Source organism: Salvelinus alpinus, chromosome 2 (assembly GCF_045679555.1).
Source record: "Salvelinus alpinus chromosome 2, SLU_Salpinus.1, whole genome shotgun sequence".
Taxonomy (NCBI): Eukaryota; Metazoa; Chordata; class Actinopteri; order Salmoniformes; family Salmonidae; genus Salvelinus; species Salvelinus alpinus.
This window is the reverse complement of record NC_092087.1, coordinates 38308969-38326165: the sequence shown is the minus strand read 5'-3', so window position 1 is coordinate 38326165 and position 17197 is coordinate 38308969. Positions and strand designations below refer to the sequence as shown.

Here is a 17197-nt window from a genome sequence, read left to right as displayed (position 1 = left end):
GGCAGCGACCATGTAACGCTTTTACAACATACAGAAGTGCACTGGTTATCAAGGGGCAAAATATTGACACTTTTTTAAAATTGAGAGACGAGCTTAAAGTTTTCTTTACTGACCATCATTTTCACTTGTCTGACCACTTGCATGATGATGAGTTTCCCACACGACTGGCCTATCTGGGTGATGTTTTTTCTCACCTGAATGATCCGAATCTAGGATTACAGGGACTCTCCGCAACTATATTCAATGTGCGGGACAAAATGTAGGCTATGATTAAGAAGTTGGAGCTCCTCTCTGTCTGCATTAACAAGGACAACACACACACATCATTGTATGATATTTTGTGTGCAAATGAACTCGAACTTACGGACAATGTCAAATGTGATATAGTGAAGCACCTGAGTGAGTTGGGAGTGCAGGTACTTTCCCGAAACGGATGACACAAACAACTGGAATCGTTATCCCTTTCATGCCCTGCCTCCAGTCCTCTTACCGATATCTGAACAAGAGAGCCTCATCGAAATTGCAACAAGAGGTTCTGTGAAAATGTGTAATTTTGTGTAATTTAATCAGAAGCCACTGACAGATTTCTGGTTTGGGCTGCGCTCAGAGTATCCTGTCTTGGCAAATCGCACTGTTAAGACACTGGTGCCCTTTGCAACCACGTACCTATGTGAGAGTGAATTCTCAGCCCTCACTAGCATGAAAACTAAATACAGGCACAGACTGTGTGTGTAAAATGATTTAAGACTGAGACTCTCTCCAACACAACCCAACATTGTAGAGTTATGTGCATCCTTTCAAGCACACCCTTCTCATTAACCTGTGGTGAGTTATTCACAATTTTCGATGAACAAGTAAGGTTTTATATGTAAGATGGTTAAATAAAGAGCAAAATTATTGATTATTACTACACTACATTCAAAAGTTTGGGGTCACTTAGAAATGTCCTTGTTTTTGAAAGAAAAGCACATTTTTTGTCCATTAAAATAACATCAGATTGATCAGAAATACAGTGTAGACATTGTTAATGTTGTAAATGATTATTGTAGCTGGAAACGGCAGATTTTTTTATGGAATATCTACATAGGCATACAGAGGCCCATTATTAGCAACCATCACTCCTGTGTTCCAATGGCATGTTGTGTTAGTCTTTAGACTAGTGGAGTATGTGGAGCATCAGCATTTGTGGGTTCGATTACAGGCTCAAAATGGCTAGAAACAAAGACCTTTCTTCTGAAACTCATCAGTCTATTCTTGTTCTGAGAAATGAAGACTATTCCATGTGAGAAATTGCCAAGAAACTGAAGATCTTGTACAATGCTGTGCCCTACTCCCTTCACAGAACAGCGTAAACTGGCTCTAACCAGAATAGAAAGAGGAGTGGGAGGCCCCGGTGCACAACTGAGCAAGAGGACAATTACATTAGAGTGTCTAGTTTGAGAAACAGACGCCTCACAAGTCCTCAACTGGCAGCTTCATTAAATAGTATCTGCAAAACACCAGTCTCAACGTCAACAGTGAAGAGGCAACTCCGGGATGCTGGCCTTCTTGGCAGAGTTACAAAGAAAAAGACATATCTCAGACTGGCCAATAAAAATAAAAGGTTAAGAACACAGACACTGGACAGAGAGGAACTCTCTGAGAGAGTGTTGAGCGTGAGGTGCATGCTATTATCTAACACAAATGCTTAATTTCCAAAACGGACAACATCTCTGGACATTTCTGCAGATGTCTCTGCCAATATCAGACTGTTTTTCTACAATATCTGCCACACTCTGAATCTGTGCTTCCTTCTCTATTGGTCATTACTGACCTTTAACTATGGTCGGAGATCAGTGCACAGCTCCTCAGTTACAGTTAATGAGCTTTTCAATGGATAGGCTTCTTCCTGCCCTGTGTGTGTCTGTGGTCAACACACTGTGAGGACACCAAAGCTACACTTTGGCTACAATCCTCAACGTGCACATACACACATACATACACATACACATAGTCCCCATTCTACACTGCCTTGTTTATGGTGATGAAGTGCAAGGGTAGGAAGGAGAGAAAGGCTGAGAAAGGAGAGAGCCATAGAGAAAGCATATCAGATGTAGAGATAGACAGAGAGAGGGAATGAGCGACAGAGCCATGGATAGACAGTGGGAGAGAGAGGGTTAAGCGAGATAGAAAACAAGCGACCGAGCGTCAGAGAGAGAGAGGATAAGTGAGATATAGATAGAATGAGTGACCGAGAATGTAAGCAACAGAGAGCACGAGAGAGCGAGCGAGAGAGAGTGAGAGTGAGAGTGAGAGAGTGAGCGCGATAGAGAGATCCCCAGCAGCAGTACTGGCCCACTGTGACTCAGAGGGCTAAATGAGCCAGGCGTGTTGCCTCCTGATGCTCTGTGACCTAGATTGGGAGACGCAGACACGACCGTAATCTCTCTTTCTCTCTCTCCCCCAACTCCAACTCTCTCTCTCTCTCTCTCTCTTTTTCTCCCCCTCTCCACTCAGCACGGAACAGGCTGCTGTGCTGAAAAACCTGCCTCTCCTCCACACACACACGACTGGACAAACACTCACAAGTCACTATAGTCCACACTGAGACAGAGACAGGACTCAGAGCAAAGCCAAAGGGAATCCCATTCACTCAGCTCTTATCAGAGCACTACACCACACTATACACACAGACCTTGGAGACCAGGCAAAAGAAACAAAAACCAGGCAAAGGGGTGTGTGTGTGTGTGTGTGTGTGTGTGTGTGTGTGTGTGTGTGTGTGTGTGTGTGTGTGTGTGTGTGTGTGTGTGTGTGTGTGTGTGTGTGTGTGTGTGTGTGTGTGTGTGTGTGTGTGTGTATGTGTGTGTGTGTGTGTGTGTGTGTGTGTGTGTGTGTGTGTGTGTGTGTGTGTGTGTGTGAAGTAGTCATATTTACAGTAACTGTACAGCTAGCTCACTTTCACACACACATACAGTTCATTTGAGCAGCTTAAAACACATAAAGGGTTGTGGTTGAGTGTTTTGAATTCCAGCCGAGCTTCCAGCCAGCATGGCTTTGATCCTCTCAATGGCTACCATTGTGTCCCCACAGTCACCGGGGTTAGAGCTGGGTGTAGGGGAGACCTTAAAGGGATAATTCAGGATTTTGGCAATGAGGCCCTTTATCTACTTCCCAGTGTCAGATGAATACCATTTTCATGTCTCTGTGTCCAGTGTAAAGGAAGTAAGATGTAGTTTCGCAAGCCAATGCTAACTAGCGTTAGCGCAACAACTGGAAGTCTATAGGTATCTGCGAAGTATCCCTTTAATACGCACACACGTACATGCACACGTACACGCACACACGCACGCGCACGCACATAATCCACCATCACTGCAATGGTGCATATTTCCTATATTTGTTGCCATGGGAGTCCCGTCTTTGGAACAGAGTGACAACAATGGGCTGATTGTTAGAAATGTAAAGGATATGCATGAGAAACATTAAGAAGACTCCGGATAGAGTGCTACTACTCCATATAAATGGAAATGTACTGGCAGTTCATTAAAATAGATTATGTGTTTTGGTGCATAATACTGATAAAGTACTTCCCAAAACATAGATAGTAGAGAGTAGGCTATGTGCTTACAGCAACAACTTTGATTATTTTTTTTCTATGGTGTTATTGACTGTACGTTTGTTTATCCCATGTGTAACTGTGTTGTTTGTGTCGCACTGCTTTGCTTTATCTTGGCCAGGTCGCAGTTGTAAATGAGAACTTGTTCTCAACTGGCCTACCTGGTTAAATAAAGGTGGGTGGGGGGGAAGACTGTTGGATATAGAGTACACCATGTCGTCCTCCCTTCGCCACTGTGACAGAGACTTTCAGTTGACCCCCGCACTGGGGGTTTTGAGTTTCTATTGAGTTGTTGTGCTACTGAAGCCTTTACTGAATCCTGTCCCAACTGATCCAATTCATTTACTGTATGATACTAGCTACAGTTAAACTACAACCACCAGCAGGCTGATGGAACTACAAACATGGCTACTCCGGTCTGGCCATCTGGTCATAGCTCAGTGTGGCTGGAATAATGAGACAGGCTTCTCTTTGTGGTGAATCAATCGTTGGGTGTTAAGTGCTGCTGGGGCTCAAAATGGATTATGTGTGTGAGTGGAGTCAGTGGACTAGCTGAGGGCTACAGGGCTGATGGGCGGGAATAAACAAACACCTCAAACTTGAGCCATAACACCACAACAACAGGCCATTTCAATACTCATCATTCATTCAAGTACTATGTATCCTAATAAACATGTAACTAGGCTACATTTTAATAAGCCTACACTGTCTGTTAATGTAACTACAGAGATTGTCAAGGGATAGGCCTACACGTGGAGCTGGTAGGTCTTATCAGGGGTAGTTAACTACTGCTCTAAATGTCTGAGGACAACAGACCAATAAGCATACAGCAGGCTAGCATTTACAGTTGAGTAGTAGTTGTATAGGCCTACTACTACTGCTGAGCTCTTCAGTCACTAAAGCAAAAACCCCCTATCAACAAAAATCCCACAACCAATGTATGCCACACAAAAACACTCTCAAACATTTACACTCGATTTGCACACACAGCAGAAAACTAGAGACAGTCTGTTTATGCAGTACATCTGTTTATACAGCATGCCATTATTATTAATAGATAGGTACTCCAGTCTGTTTTCTCTCTCTCCATCTGTGTGTGTGATCCTAAGGAGAGCAGCACTACTCCGAACCCTCACTAACCAAACTGTTAATTGCTGTCTATTATTAAACGATACCACAAGTAGAAGTGAGTTCACCCACCGTTTGTAACAGTGAATTAAGGCTTCTCCATCACTCAGACTTTTTTAGAAGTGCCCTGTGACATATTAAACAGCCCAATCTAATTGATTTGATCAATGTAAAATAGATTTCACACATCTTTTTGAGCAGACTGGTCTCAGTAACAGCTAGACGCAACATAGTAAACGTAAATCTGGGACACTCAAATTAGTATGATATGTTACATTTGGTATGGTTACATAAGATAGGTTACTGAAGGCAAAAACGGAAAGAGGGTGGTTGGTCGGGGTGAATGGGTTGGCCTATAACATGAACGTCTAGCAACCAAAAGGTTGCGTGTTCGGATCTCATCACGGACAACTTTAGCATTTTAGATAATTAGCAACTTTGCGACTACTTATTACTTTTGAGCTACTTTGCAACTACTTAGCATGCTAGTTAACCCTAACCCCTAGAGCTAGCTAATATTAATGTTAGCTACCTAGCTAACATATTGTACATTTTGTAATTCGTAACATATCGTACATTGCGTTTCGAAACACATCGTACAAACTGCAATTCGTAACACATCGTACGAATTGCAATTCGTAACATATCATACGAAATGGATGATGGACATCCACAAATGAATAGATACCATACGAAACGTAACATATACTAAATGGAGTGTCTCGGATTTACATACAGACTAATACGAAATGCTCTGAGACCATGTTGTTTTGAGGGAGTTGTTTTGATTAGTTTGTAACCACTGAGAGGCCATCTTTGTGGCTGTATCCCAGGGGGGCTGTGTTTGATGATGTGCACAGGCTATTTGATTCTACTATGATTCTCTTGTTAGGCTAATGTCCTCACTTTGAGACGTTTCAGAAAGCAACTATTGAATGATTATTACAGGTGAGTAGTGACAAAAGTAACTTTTTTAGTCTCAAATAAAACAAATGTTGAAATTATACTCAGCAGATTTGATGGAAAATCACAAGTGCCAGGGCCCACAACCAAAGGTCTGGTGGTGGCAGAATAGTATGGAGGCCTTGGAAAATTACTGAAAACCTTTCTCCACACCTGGTCTTCCGTTTCAGTTTCAGTCATCCAACTGTGTCTGGATGAGACCTGGACAGTCGGAATCCATGATGACTCCATGGAGCCATGAGTTTCAGCGGTAAGCTGTGAAGAGCTCAATAGGCACAGTGTGAAACTGTACTATTATTCAATGTTCACACAGTGGGGAGAGAGGGGAGCAGATTCAGGGAGAGAATTGACTTCAGTAAGTCAGTCACCAATGGTAACTCTACTCCTCCATCACATACGTTCTCTCTCCTTCCTCTCCAAAGTTGAAACATTACATTACTCATGCACCTCGGGGTGCTTTGAACCGCATGGCACAGATCCAGCAATACTGTGATTCACCCACCAAGGAGACTTGCATAACACCATATTATTTATTTTTTATTTTTAGCATTGCCATTTGTCAAAACAAGGCAAACGCTGCATTCCCACATTAACAAGAGAGCTTAGCAGTCGACAGCCTTGTAGGTCTATGGAACGTGCAGCATAATTTCAACAGCACTATCGCTTGAGAAACAGACACAATAACTATGTGATGAGGAAGAGAGCCTTGACCTAATTTCTGACAGGAGGAAAACCTCTATGATCTCCTTTTTGATACTGTAAATTACATGAAGGCAATTTTTATCCTAGCTACTAGAGAAAAATGCACTGACTCTGCAAAGCAAATTGGAAGATTGTGTTAATGTTGAGAGCTATGGTTACTTCTGATGGTAAGTATTATGTAAAGTATAAATAAACAAAAAACCTTATTAAAAAACATCCAGTCATAAACTATAGTATCATACAGTTAATACATCAAAAGCCTTATCCAGTAAAATAACCATCTCTCTATATCCTCATTGCTCAAAAACACTATGCCATTATAGGCGAAAATAATGATTGTATTTTGATTACATTAACTATAGTAGCTAATCAAATGAAAATAGGTCAGTGTTTTTATCCTCCTCGGCAACATAGCAGGGGGAGGGAGTCGTGCTTGCCCGGTTATAGACTGCAGTTCTCACCACTGACAGCAGACGGGTGATTGTTATTGTTTTTATCTGGGACACAACACCTATTTATCTTTCCCCCATCTAAAATCCTTACCTTCGGACAGTTCCAAATCCAACTCCGCCAATTGGTCCTTGACCTCTTTCGGGAGTGCCAACATATCCACGCCTCGGTCCGCCATCGTTGCAATAATAAAACGTAGAATGTTAAGAAATTAAAAGTGGTGACAAGTTCCTGAGTCAACGAGAAAAGCAAAAATCAAGACTGTACTCCATCCTTTCGACTCCCTAACACCGCCATAACTGTGAGAAATGAACAACTCACCAAAGGAATCTGTCACATGACCATGTCTGATGTTAATGGTTGTGACTGGCGCATGAAATCATTAGACTGCCTGCTCCCCCTGGCGTTACTGTATGGCAGGGATCATCAACTTCATTCAGCCATCAACTATATTTTCTTGAACGGTTGGTGGGGGGCCGGAACATAATTACAAATAATTTGTAGACTGCAAATTGCCAGCAATAAGCCCAAATAGATGTTTGACTAAAACAATCATTTCAAACATTGCTTACATGTGTATACAATCACGTGTCTCTCTATTATGCGTGGGAAAACTTGGGGTTCAGATTTCTTAAATTAAAATCACTGGAGCTGATTTCCTGGTGTTTTTACAGTCTTTTATGTCAGACTATGAACATTCAAAAAAACTTGGGGGGCCAAATAAAACCACCCACATTTCAAATTCGGCCCGCCAGTTGGTGAATCCTGCTGTATGGAAAATGAATGTTTAAGAGCATTTCACACACCACTGACTGAACACACACTGGGCTACTGATTATGAAACTATGGTCCATAATATCGGTCAGTCAACTATTGCAATTTCATGACAAGATGAACATCCTAACATCACACAAATGTCTGGAACACAATTTTAGAGGCTAATTCTAACTTCCAGTCAATTTTCACTTAGTCATGCATTCATGTCAGTGGGAGACTTGGTGAAAAATCTATTTAGTGGAAGTTAGGATTCTCCCCTTATGGTCTATACACAGTCACATGCAGGGTCTATCTCGCTCTCTGACATACAGAAGCCTTCTCGTTTCCTGTGCTTGTTGTGTACACGTATGCCACCAGCCCATCCTAATCCCTGAGCACCCTGAGCCAGTACCACATCAGGCAGCTTCTGCTCCTACTGTCATGGAGCTCTGTACCAAGGGGATAGGCACTTAGATACTAAGCATGAAAAAGATTAACCTAAACCCCTTGTTGCCAGTAACTTGTTTATTTTGCCGGAGATCTTTTAATAGTTGAGACTATACACAAGTTAAATTTCCCCGCCTTGAGGTGTAATTCTTTTGGGGAACAACACCCTCTCGACGGATTGGAGACAAATTCCATAATAGTTTGTGGGAGGTTACACTCTGGGTTCACTGTTGAAGACAGACATACCCATCCTCTTGACAGAACACGAGGGGAAAGGTAACGTGACGCAGGGTTCAGTTACAGCAATAACAAAATGATGAATAGAGCATTGACATGTTAAAAAAAGATGAAACAAACAAGGTATTCCTCAACACAAAATGTAAAAAAAAAAAAAAAAAAGACACCACTCAATGACATTTCATAAATATTTCAGTGACGTGTCTTACAAAAGTGATATACTCCAAAAGACAGTATAGTTTTTTTAAATGTTGGAAAGCACCCGAGACAAGGACATGATGTTTTACTCCATATAGACGTCCCCTAATGTAGATTTGCATTCAAGAATATGTGGTAGGTTTACATTTTCTCTTAATAGACGTCCCCTAATCGACATTTGCATTCAAGAAAATGTCATATGTTTACATTTTCTCTTATCATTTAGAATGTAATTGGTTTTCATTGAATTAGAACAAACCATTCTACCACTGTATTCACTACACACATTTTAGATAAATGCAGGAACATTAATATTTGTTTTGAATATAAAAAATATATTGTACTACTTTTTCTCAACTTAGCCTGGGTAAATAATTTATAAATCTAATGAAAAGTTTGTTGATTACTACATAAAGTATAATCTAAAACCTAACCATTTCAAGTGTTACATTAGGACACTGTCATTGTTTGCATCAGTCATTTGATATCACTTTAAAAAGTGGGAGAGAAAAGCAGTATGATAAAAACCAGCAACAATATGAGCAGACACCAGCACACAGACAGTGGTCTTCATCAGTCTCCTCTAATATCCATGCAGTCAATAAGGGTTTCATACACATTGTCAGAATGCAGAATTCCTATAAAAAAACAATAATAATACAAATTTTTAAAAAGGCCAGACATTGAACATACTCATACTTTGGCTCACTCCATGACAAAGGGAAAACAATATCTCACGCTTATTCAGCCCTAAAAAGAGTTTCCCCATGGATTAACAGCTGCATGAAGAAGATAAATATGTAAGAAGAGATTTACACTGTAGACAGGGGAGAGAGTTGCAAATAGACAAAAACACACTACATTCGGTGATCGAGTGTGTGAGTGTGTGAGTGTGTGTATGTCACGGGGTGCGAGTATGTACATACGCTTGTATATACGCAGTGACAGTGCTTCCAAGCAGGGATCCATCAGAAAAGGGGCAAAAGGGGCGGGACTACTCGGTATGTTCAGTGATTATCATTGGCTGTAAGCGAGTGTGTGTGTGTGTGTGTGTTTGGGGGGGTGGGGGGGGGGTTCTGTGGCTTTGACAGGATGTCAACTCCCAACATCCTTTCCTGGCTGCCACTGTATCCAAGGTCTGAGCATAGGTTGGAGATAGTACTTCTCACCCCCCTTCTATTAACAACTGGTGGGATTTCAGATTTCAAATCAGGTCCCTTTCAATCTCTCACATAATTGTACCAGTCCGGCCTCCTAAAGTTCTTATTGGCTCCCTGTGCATCATCTGGGGGCAGGCTGAGGCTGTGGCGCCATGAGGACCCCTCCCTGGTGGGCCGCCCCCATCCCGGCCAGGACCGACATGGCCACTGCCTCAGCCGCGCATACGCTCAGCCCGTTGACGGTGATTGCACCAGGGCTGGGGACAGGGGCCGAAGGCCCGTGCTGGATGACCAAGGCTGTGGAGCCCATAGGCTCGGAGGGGGGATCCCTGGAGCTCTCCTCTCCTCCTGCAGCTACAGACAGAGAGAGAAACATTCACCCTTAAAGAGAGGTGACAGGCAAGCAATAGATTAGATGGATGAGTTGGATCGGTAAGTGGGTGAATGGATGTACAAGTTGATTGGGGACAGATAAATGAGGCTAAATTAAAAATCAAACAGATGGAGTGAATGACAGACTTGTGTGATTGATAGTAGATTCATGTATACACAAAAGTGTGTGGACATACTTCAAATTAGTGGATTTGGCTATTTCAGCCACACCCGTTGCTGACAAGTGTATAAAATCAAGCACACAGCCATGCACTCTCCGTAGACAAACAATGGCAGTAGAATGGCCTTACTGAAGAGCTCAGTGCCTTTCAACGTGGCACCGTCATAGGACGCCACCTTTCCAACAAGTCAGTTCGTCAAATTTCTGCCAGAGCTGCCCCAGTCAACTGTAAGTGCTGTTATTGTGAAGTGGAAACGTCTAGGAGCAACAACAGCTCAGCCGCAAAGTGGTAGGCCACACAAGCTCACAGAACGGGACCACCGAGTACTGAAGCGCGTAGCTCGTAAAAATAGTCTGTCCTCGATTGCAACACTCACTGCCAAGTTCCAAACTGTCTCTGGAAGCAACGTCAGCACAATAACTGTTCGTCGGGAGCTTCAGGAAATAGGTTTCCATAGCCAAGCAGCCACACACAAGCCAAAAATCACCATGCGCAATGCCAAGCGTCGGCTGGAGTCGTGTAAAGCTCGCCACCATTGGACTCTGGAGCAGTGGAAACGCGTTCTCTGGAGTGATGAATCACGCTTCACCATCTGGCAGTCCGACAGAAAAATCTGGGTTTGGCGGATGCCAGGAGAACGTGCCCCAATGCATAGTGCCAGCTGTAAAGTTTGGTGAAAGAGGAATAATGGTCTAGGGCTGTTTTCATGGTTTTGGCTAGGCCCCTTAGCTACAGTGAAGGGAAATCTTAACGCTACAGCATTCAATGACATTCTAGACAATTCTGTGCTTCCAGCTAGCAACAGTTTGGGGAAGGCCCTTTCCTGTTTCAGCATGACAAGGCCCCAAGTCCACAAAGCAAGGTCCATACAGAAATGGTTTGTCGAGATTGGTGTGTAAGAACTTGACTGGCCTGACCTCAACTTCATCAAACTCCTTTGGGGTGATTTGGAACACCGACTGCGAGCCAAGCCTAATCACCCAACATCAGTGCCTGACCTCACTAATGCTCGAGGCTGAATGGAAGCAAGTCCCCACAGCAATATTCCAACATCTAGTGGAAAGCCTTCCCAGAAGAGTGGAGGCTGTTATAGCGGCAAAAGGGGGACCAACTCCATATTAATGCCCATGATTTTAAAATGAGATGTTCGACGAGTTGGTGTCCACATACTTTTGGTAATGTAGTGTATGTTGTCTTAATTACCTAAGTAGGCAGCCGCCTTCTGCATGGCAGTGACAGGGCAGTCTTTGTGGGCCAGTAGCAGCTGTTTCAGTTGTGTCACCTCGTTCCTCAGCAGACCCACTTCATTCTGACAGAAACAGAACACCACATATAGGCATGAACACACAAGACAATGTACACACAACATTTGTCTTCTCAACCACTGACAACCATACACCAAAACCCCATGGGCACGAGAATCATATTAGAGCTTCTACCAGTATAATACAAATCAGACGGGTTCATGGTTTTAAAGATGCACTATGCAGAAATCACTCTGCCATTTCCTGGTTGCTAAAATTCTAATAGTTACCCAATTTCAGTTTGTGTGACAAAACAAGCAAGTATAGTGTAGAGAATCATTGTACCATCTAAACCACTGTGAAATATCTTTTCCATAACCAAAAATATTGTATTTTCAACTGGTGTACAAAACCAAAAGGAAGACGCAAAACAAAATTTAAGAATGGGAAGCATAGAAATAAACCACATAGAACAGATCTGCCGCTTCTTAGACTTGCTTTCAACGAGAATTACATATCTATAACTCACATTTCTATGTGAATTTGGTCAGGTCGCCCAAAAAGTTACATATTGCCTTTGCCCTTCTCATTGCCTTTTATGGTCTATTGTAACTGGCTGTAATAGGCAGTTACAGTCTAGGTCATAGTGCAGTAGACTCACGGTCAAAGAGACGTTCATGGTAGCCAGGTCCTCTGCCTTCCTCTCCAGAGAGCCAACCCAAACCTTGCGTTTCTGTCGGCAGCGAGACGCCGCCGCCCTGTTCCTCTCCAGGAAGCGCTGCCTTCTCTCATCTGGGTCGGCCTCCGCACCCCGCCGCCTCCTACCCCCGGTGGGCTGGGCCGGGGACACCTGGGGAGGACGGGGAGGGTGTTATACACCTTGGAATAGGTGTGTGTGCATGAGAGAGAGAGAGAGAGAGAGAGAGAGAGAGAGAGAGAGAGAGAGAGAGAGAGAGAGAGAGAGAGAGAGAGAGAGAGAGAGAGAGAGAGAGAGAGAGAGAGAGAGAGAGAGAGAGAGAGAGAGAGAGAGAGAGAGAGAGAGAGAGAGAGAGAGAGAGAGAGAGAGAGAGAGAGAGAGAGAGAGAGAGAGAGAGAGAGAGAGAGAGAGAGAGAGAGAGAGAGAGAGAGAGAGAGAGAGAGAGAGAGAGAGAGAGAGAGAGAGAGAGAGAGAGAGAGAGAGAGAGAGAGAGAGAGAGAGAGAGAGAGAGAGAGAGAGAGAGAGAGAGAGAGAGAGAGAGAGAGAGAGAGAGAGAGAGAATGCAAGAGTGTGAGCGTGTGTGTGTGTGTGTGTGTGTGTGTGTGTGTGTGTGTGTGTGTGTGTGTGTGTGTGTAAAAGTGCATTTGAATGTGTATTTCAAAGTGTTACCGTGTATACGCCTCTCACCATCATGTCCTCTGAATGTAGACTATACCCAAATGGAGAGGAGGAGCCACTGCTGGTTTGCTGTGTGAGTATATGTAAATCATATATGCATGAGAGTGTGCCTGTGCATTTTTGTATTCACTGTTTGTGCACAAAATGTACGCAAATACATGCAAGCGACATGAGATAATGCATTACCAAATATATAGGGTCAGACGGAATCTGCAGAGAAGTTCTCTTATCAATACCTTTACAGAGTTGCCAGCATATTTAATCTACAAAACATGGTTTTAGTTTGTTCAGTGTTCTTTCCAGTATTTTTATCATTTCTGGAGATAAAGGCCACCCTGCGTCTAGTAGATTCCACCTGACCCTTAGGTATTGTATCAGTATGTGTTTTACCTGTGGCTGTGCAGGTGAGGGGGTGTCAGAATGCTGCGAGGGCTGCTGGCACTGCTCATGTCTCTGGGGGACAGCGGGGCTGGATCCCGGTCCCCCCCCCACCCCCCCTGTGCCCTCTCCCACCCCCCCTGTGCCCCCTCCAGCCCCGTTCTGAGCCCCCAGGCCATGCTGTTGCTGGGTCAGCGCCGCCTTCAGCCTCTACAGAGAGGGAGGGACACACACAGAAATGTCATACAGATGTCAACAACATGCCTTCCTAGGGTTGCAAAACTACAAGTTATTTTGGCTCCCTTTGCCTTCCACTGCGACGGGTAGTCCCACTGCCATTTGGTCCTTAACTCTGTGTGCGGTGTGTAGTGTGTGTCCGCCAGTGCATGCGCCTCTCACCATCTTGGCCTCTGAGTGTAGACTATACCCAGATGGGGAGGAGGAGCCGCTGCTGGTCCCACCAATCGGAGGGCCTGGAATCCCAGGGATGTTGGGCACCATATTAAATGGCCTCGCCAGCTACACATTACAAAAGAAGAGACTAAATAAGAGGACAAAATAACACGTACCAATATCTGCCATTATCAAGTATGTTATTGTTAATTAGACATCTATTACTTTCACTAAAACTGCCGATGTAAAAAGGGCATTATAAATAAATGTGATTGATTCTCACAGATATGACTGAGGTCATATTTGGGCTGGGGAGGAGAGGGACCGTCTGTCCATTGGGGAGATGCATTACCAGTGGGAAGGAGCCTGTCGGAGAGCTGAGAACAGGAGATTGGTATAAATGAAAAAGACAGAGAGAATACAAATATAGACAGATGTTGGTAGATTAGACTCACCCCAGTTGTCTGTTAGAGGGTGGGGTTTGTGTGATGACAGAAGTTGGCGACGGCAGTGTCGGGTGCAGGGGGTCGTAACCAAGGTGAATGGGGAGGGACCCAGGCCGTACAATGGTTGGCGTGGGGGTGGAGCTCAACACTGGTCGTGGAGGAGGAAGAGTCTCCTGTCAACACACATCACATCCAGTCAGAGAAACCCAGGTGGGAGTTGAACACTACAGGCCGCTGAGCTGAACCCACTAAGACACCCACTAATTGTCTACTTTTTGCTGACATCTTCTTTACTTGCCTCATAGTTAAGTGATTACTTTACTCTCTGGCCACCACTGTTCCTTTCTCTCTCTCTCACCCAAGTTACCATGCAAACTTGACAAGAGGAAAGAACACACATCGATTAATCTGTTCAACCATACAACCTGTTCGCCCTGCCCCCAGGTCATACCTTTCCTCTCCCCATTGGCTCCTTGCTACTGTCCGACATGCTGGACGTGGAGTCAGGACTGCCTGGGGGCGAGGAGTCAACCTCCAGAGGCCCCTCATCCTCCTCCTTCACCCCAGACAGGGTCTGTAGGGGTGGGGCCAGAAGATGAGGGGTGGGGAGCTGTGTGGGGACCAACAATCAGACACAACATTAATAAATTGGTCAAACTACCCGTGTTTAAAAACCAAACCCATCCTAGCCCCTCCACCGTCCTCACCCTCACCGGGTTTTTGTTCCTCTGGTCATCCTCATGGGCCTTCCGGAACTCCTGTTCGAAGGAGCTGGCCAGCTCATTGAACAGACCCACCTCCTCACAGTTCTTCAGGAAGCGGGTGGGCGTGGGGGTCTGGTCTGGTGGTAGAGAGAAAGAGGAGACACTGGTTTAGAGGCTTCATAGTACAGGTAAATCCTCTCTGTCAACAACAGAGATTGCTCATCTGTCCACACAGGGTGGTGTTGGTTTGATAGCTAGACAAAAATGTTTCTCTCATACTTTTCTCATACAGTCAAATTGAGAAATTCTAGGAATAGTAAAGGTAAGCACCTGCGATGATGACGGAATCAGTTCTGGCAGGACCAAATTTTAGGGTCATCTCATGCTTATGTTTGTGGACTGATAGATGGTCTTCATTGGTAAATCTCTGTACACAAAGAAAACGCAAGACACTGGTGAAAGTAATCTGATGGATTCTAAAATCCGAGATCTGTAAAGACAGGAGGGAGAGTGGGAAAAGAGAGTGAGGGATGAAGAGAAAAAGAGTGTAAATTAGACCCTACCTGTCCACAGCCTGGGGCGGTGCACACAAAAGGTCGATCGTCCCCCATCTCACACAAAGAGCCTGCAATAAAGAGGTATGGGAGAGGAAGAGAATGAAAGTGTGTTATTTTGTCTCTGCCTCTAAAATCTTGGTAGATAAAAAAAAAACAGTCTGTATTGGCTAATACATTAGGGTTAACAAATAAATATTCAGAAGGACTTCCTACTGCCTACATGTTCAATATTTCCAACTAAAGCACCTTGTTTACACTACAATTAAGAAAAACGAAAAATGCTAACGTTAGTATCAAACAAATATATTAATGATGACATGAACAATTTTCTTGGTGACAAAAAGTGATTAAACATATGTCCCAGCTGGCAAATCAAAATGTGATAGCCTTAACTAGCTAGTGTTTTTGAATAGTAAAATACGCCTTTTAGTTACTAACGTTATTGTCCTAGCTAAATGGCCTCCTCTCTGCTGACTGTCAACAAACAGCGCAGTTCACATGGGGTGAATTCATTACGTCTTGCAACAGAAACCGTTTAAGAACCAAATGGAGCAAACGGAACTAAACCGGGAGGAACAAAGCTGAATATTTTCCAATATAAACTCGTTTTCGTTGCAAAACGTTTTCCGTTTTGGAGTAAATGGTTTCTGTTGCAAAACGGTTTGCAACAGAATCTGCGTAATTAACGGACCATGCCGTTGGCGACTGTCTCAACCCTGGTATTAATGTGTATATGGTCTCAACTAAGACAGAAACTACCTAACAGACTCTGCTAACTAGTTAGTTAGCTAACAATGGGCACGATGGCTAACTATGGGCCAATGATCACAACAGCACGTCAAGTTAGATATAGCTAGCTAGCAACATAATGTCAGACAAGACGAAGAATGGACCTCACTATGCAAAATCTGACAGGCCATCATCATCATCACATGAGATGTTTTGGTACAGGCAGTAAGGTTACAGCAGACCAACCACATTGGCAATCACGGCCGAGCGAATTAAAAGGGCTTCTTTGTGGTCTCTTTGCTAAATTAGCTAGCTTTATTTACCTTCCCCTTTTTTTCAGCTAAAAAACTTGCTAGCTAACGCCTTGCCAGATGATATTGCACAGAACACACAGGCTAGTTAGCTAGCTAACGTTATGTTAGCTGGCTAGGCTAACGTTAATGCACTGACACAATTCGAGGCGTGTCAAATAAGTATTTCAGGATGGGGAAGGTAAATGTGACAGACTGTCAATACACCTGTTCCCCGACAAATGCTATTTGGTAAAATCTTGATATCTGAACACGAGCAAATCAAATGTTTACAAACTCACCCAACGTCCCTACCTCTCCCCTTCTCCGCTGCTGGAACTCCTACACTGCGCTGCCTGCGTTGGGTTGAAATCGCGCGAGAGGTGAAACTGTTACATTTTTTACGTAACAGGATTACTGGGGTGAAAAATCCGAGATTATGTAAACATGAGGCAGTTTGCATGTGTCCTCAAATGGCAAAAAATAAATATGATGAGAGCCCTGCAATTGACAAATCACGGTGTTTTTCATAACATTTTCACCATATTATGATACATTGTATGTTGTATGCTTTATGTAAGTGCAAGCCTACACATATGTATAATGGCAGAATATTTTCTATTTGTGGAAAATTGCAGTCCCTATGTATGGTAATCCTTTCAGGGCCGGTCCTAGCATTTTGGGGGCCCTAAAGGAGATTTGGTTGGGGGACCCCTCCCCCCCACCTTGTAAGCAAAACATTTTAGTTTTAGCAATGCTGATTATTTGAACACAGAAAAGAAAAGGCACTTTCGCCCAAATCTGTCCAAAATAAACTCAGTGCGTTTCTTTGGGACAACAACTCCCATTGTTAGGGCGGAGACATGATCATCTCATCATTATATACAGATC

At 43.7% G+C, this 17197-nt stretch overlaps 2 protein-coding genes across 6 annotated transcripts in view; both read right to left on the bottom strand.

Moving 5' to 3' along the window:
- Positions 1-7967, bottom strand: part of LOC139560226 (disco-interacting protein 2 homolog B-A-like) — an 87645-nt gene extending 79678 nt beyond the window's left edge. For both annotated transcript variants that reach the window (XM_071376806.1, XM_071376813.1), the window contains exon 1: positions 6932-7967. In XM_071376806.1, coding sequence (XP_071232907.1) covers positions 6932-7016 — 85 coding nt within the window. In that variant the 5' untranslated portion in view covers positions 7017-7967. The remainder of the gene's footprint in view (positions 1-6931) is intronic.
- A 137-nt stretch (positions 7968-8104) lies between these two features.
- LOC139560236 (cyclic AMP-dependent transcription factor ATF-7-like) lies at positions 8105-16700 on the bottom strand. 4 transcript variants are annotated; one of them, XM_071376825.1, is made up of 13 exons: positions 16609-16700; positions 15294-15355; positions 15061-15157; positions 14734-14867; positions 14478-14636; positions 14036-14199; positions 13864-13957; positions 13587-13706; positions 13200-13397; positions 12801-12878; positions 12096-12284; positions 11394-11499; positions 8105-9990 (listed from the first exon to the last, which is right to left on the bottom strand). In XM_071376825.1, exons 2-13 carry the CDS (start codon positions 15339-15341, stop codon positions 9758-9760), a joined length of 1620 nt encoding a protein of 539 aa, XP_071232926.1. In that variant the 5' UTR covers positions 15342-15355; positions 16609-16700; the 3' UTR covers positions 8105-9757. The 4 variants fall into 4 exon arrangements, with proteins under 4 accessions (XP_071232926.1, XP_071232943.1, XP_071232935.1 ...); XM_071376842.1 differs by having other exon boundaries at positions 12819-12878; XM_071376834.1 differs by having other exon boundaries at positions 14740-14867.
- Between the last annotated feature and the right edge of the window lie 497 nt (positions 16701-17197).

Coding starts and splice junctions, on each gene's coding strand:
- LOC139560236 (XM_071376825.1), bottom strand. CDS start 15,341: ATGGGGGACGATCGACCTTTTGTGTGCACCGCCCCAGGCTGTGGACAG. Junction 13,398..13,586: donor TACACTCAGAGGCCAAGATG/GTGAGAGGCGCA, acceptor CCCTCTCTGTAG/AGGCTGAAGGCGGCGCTGAC. Junction 11,500..12,095: donor CCATGAACGTCTCTTTGACC/GTGAGTCTACTG, acceptor TGTTTCTGTCAG/AATGAAGTGGGTCTGCTGAG.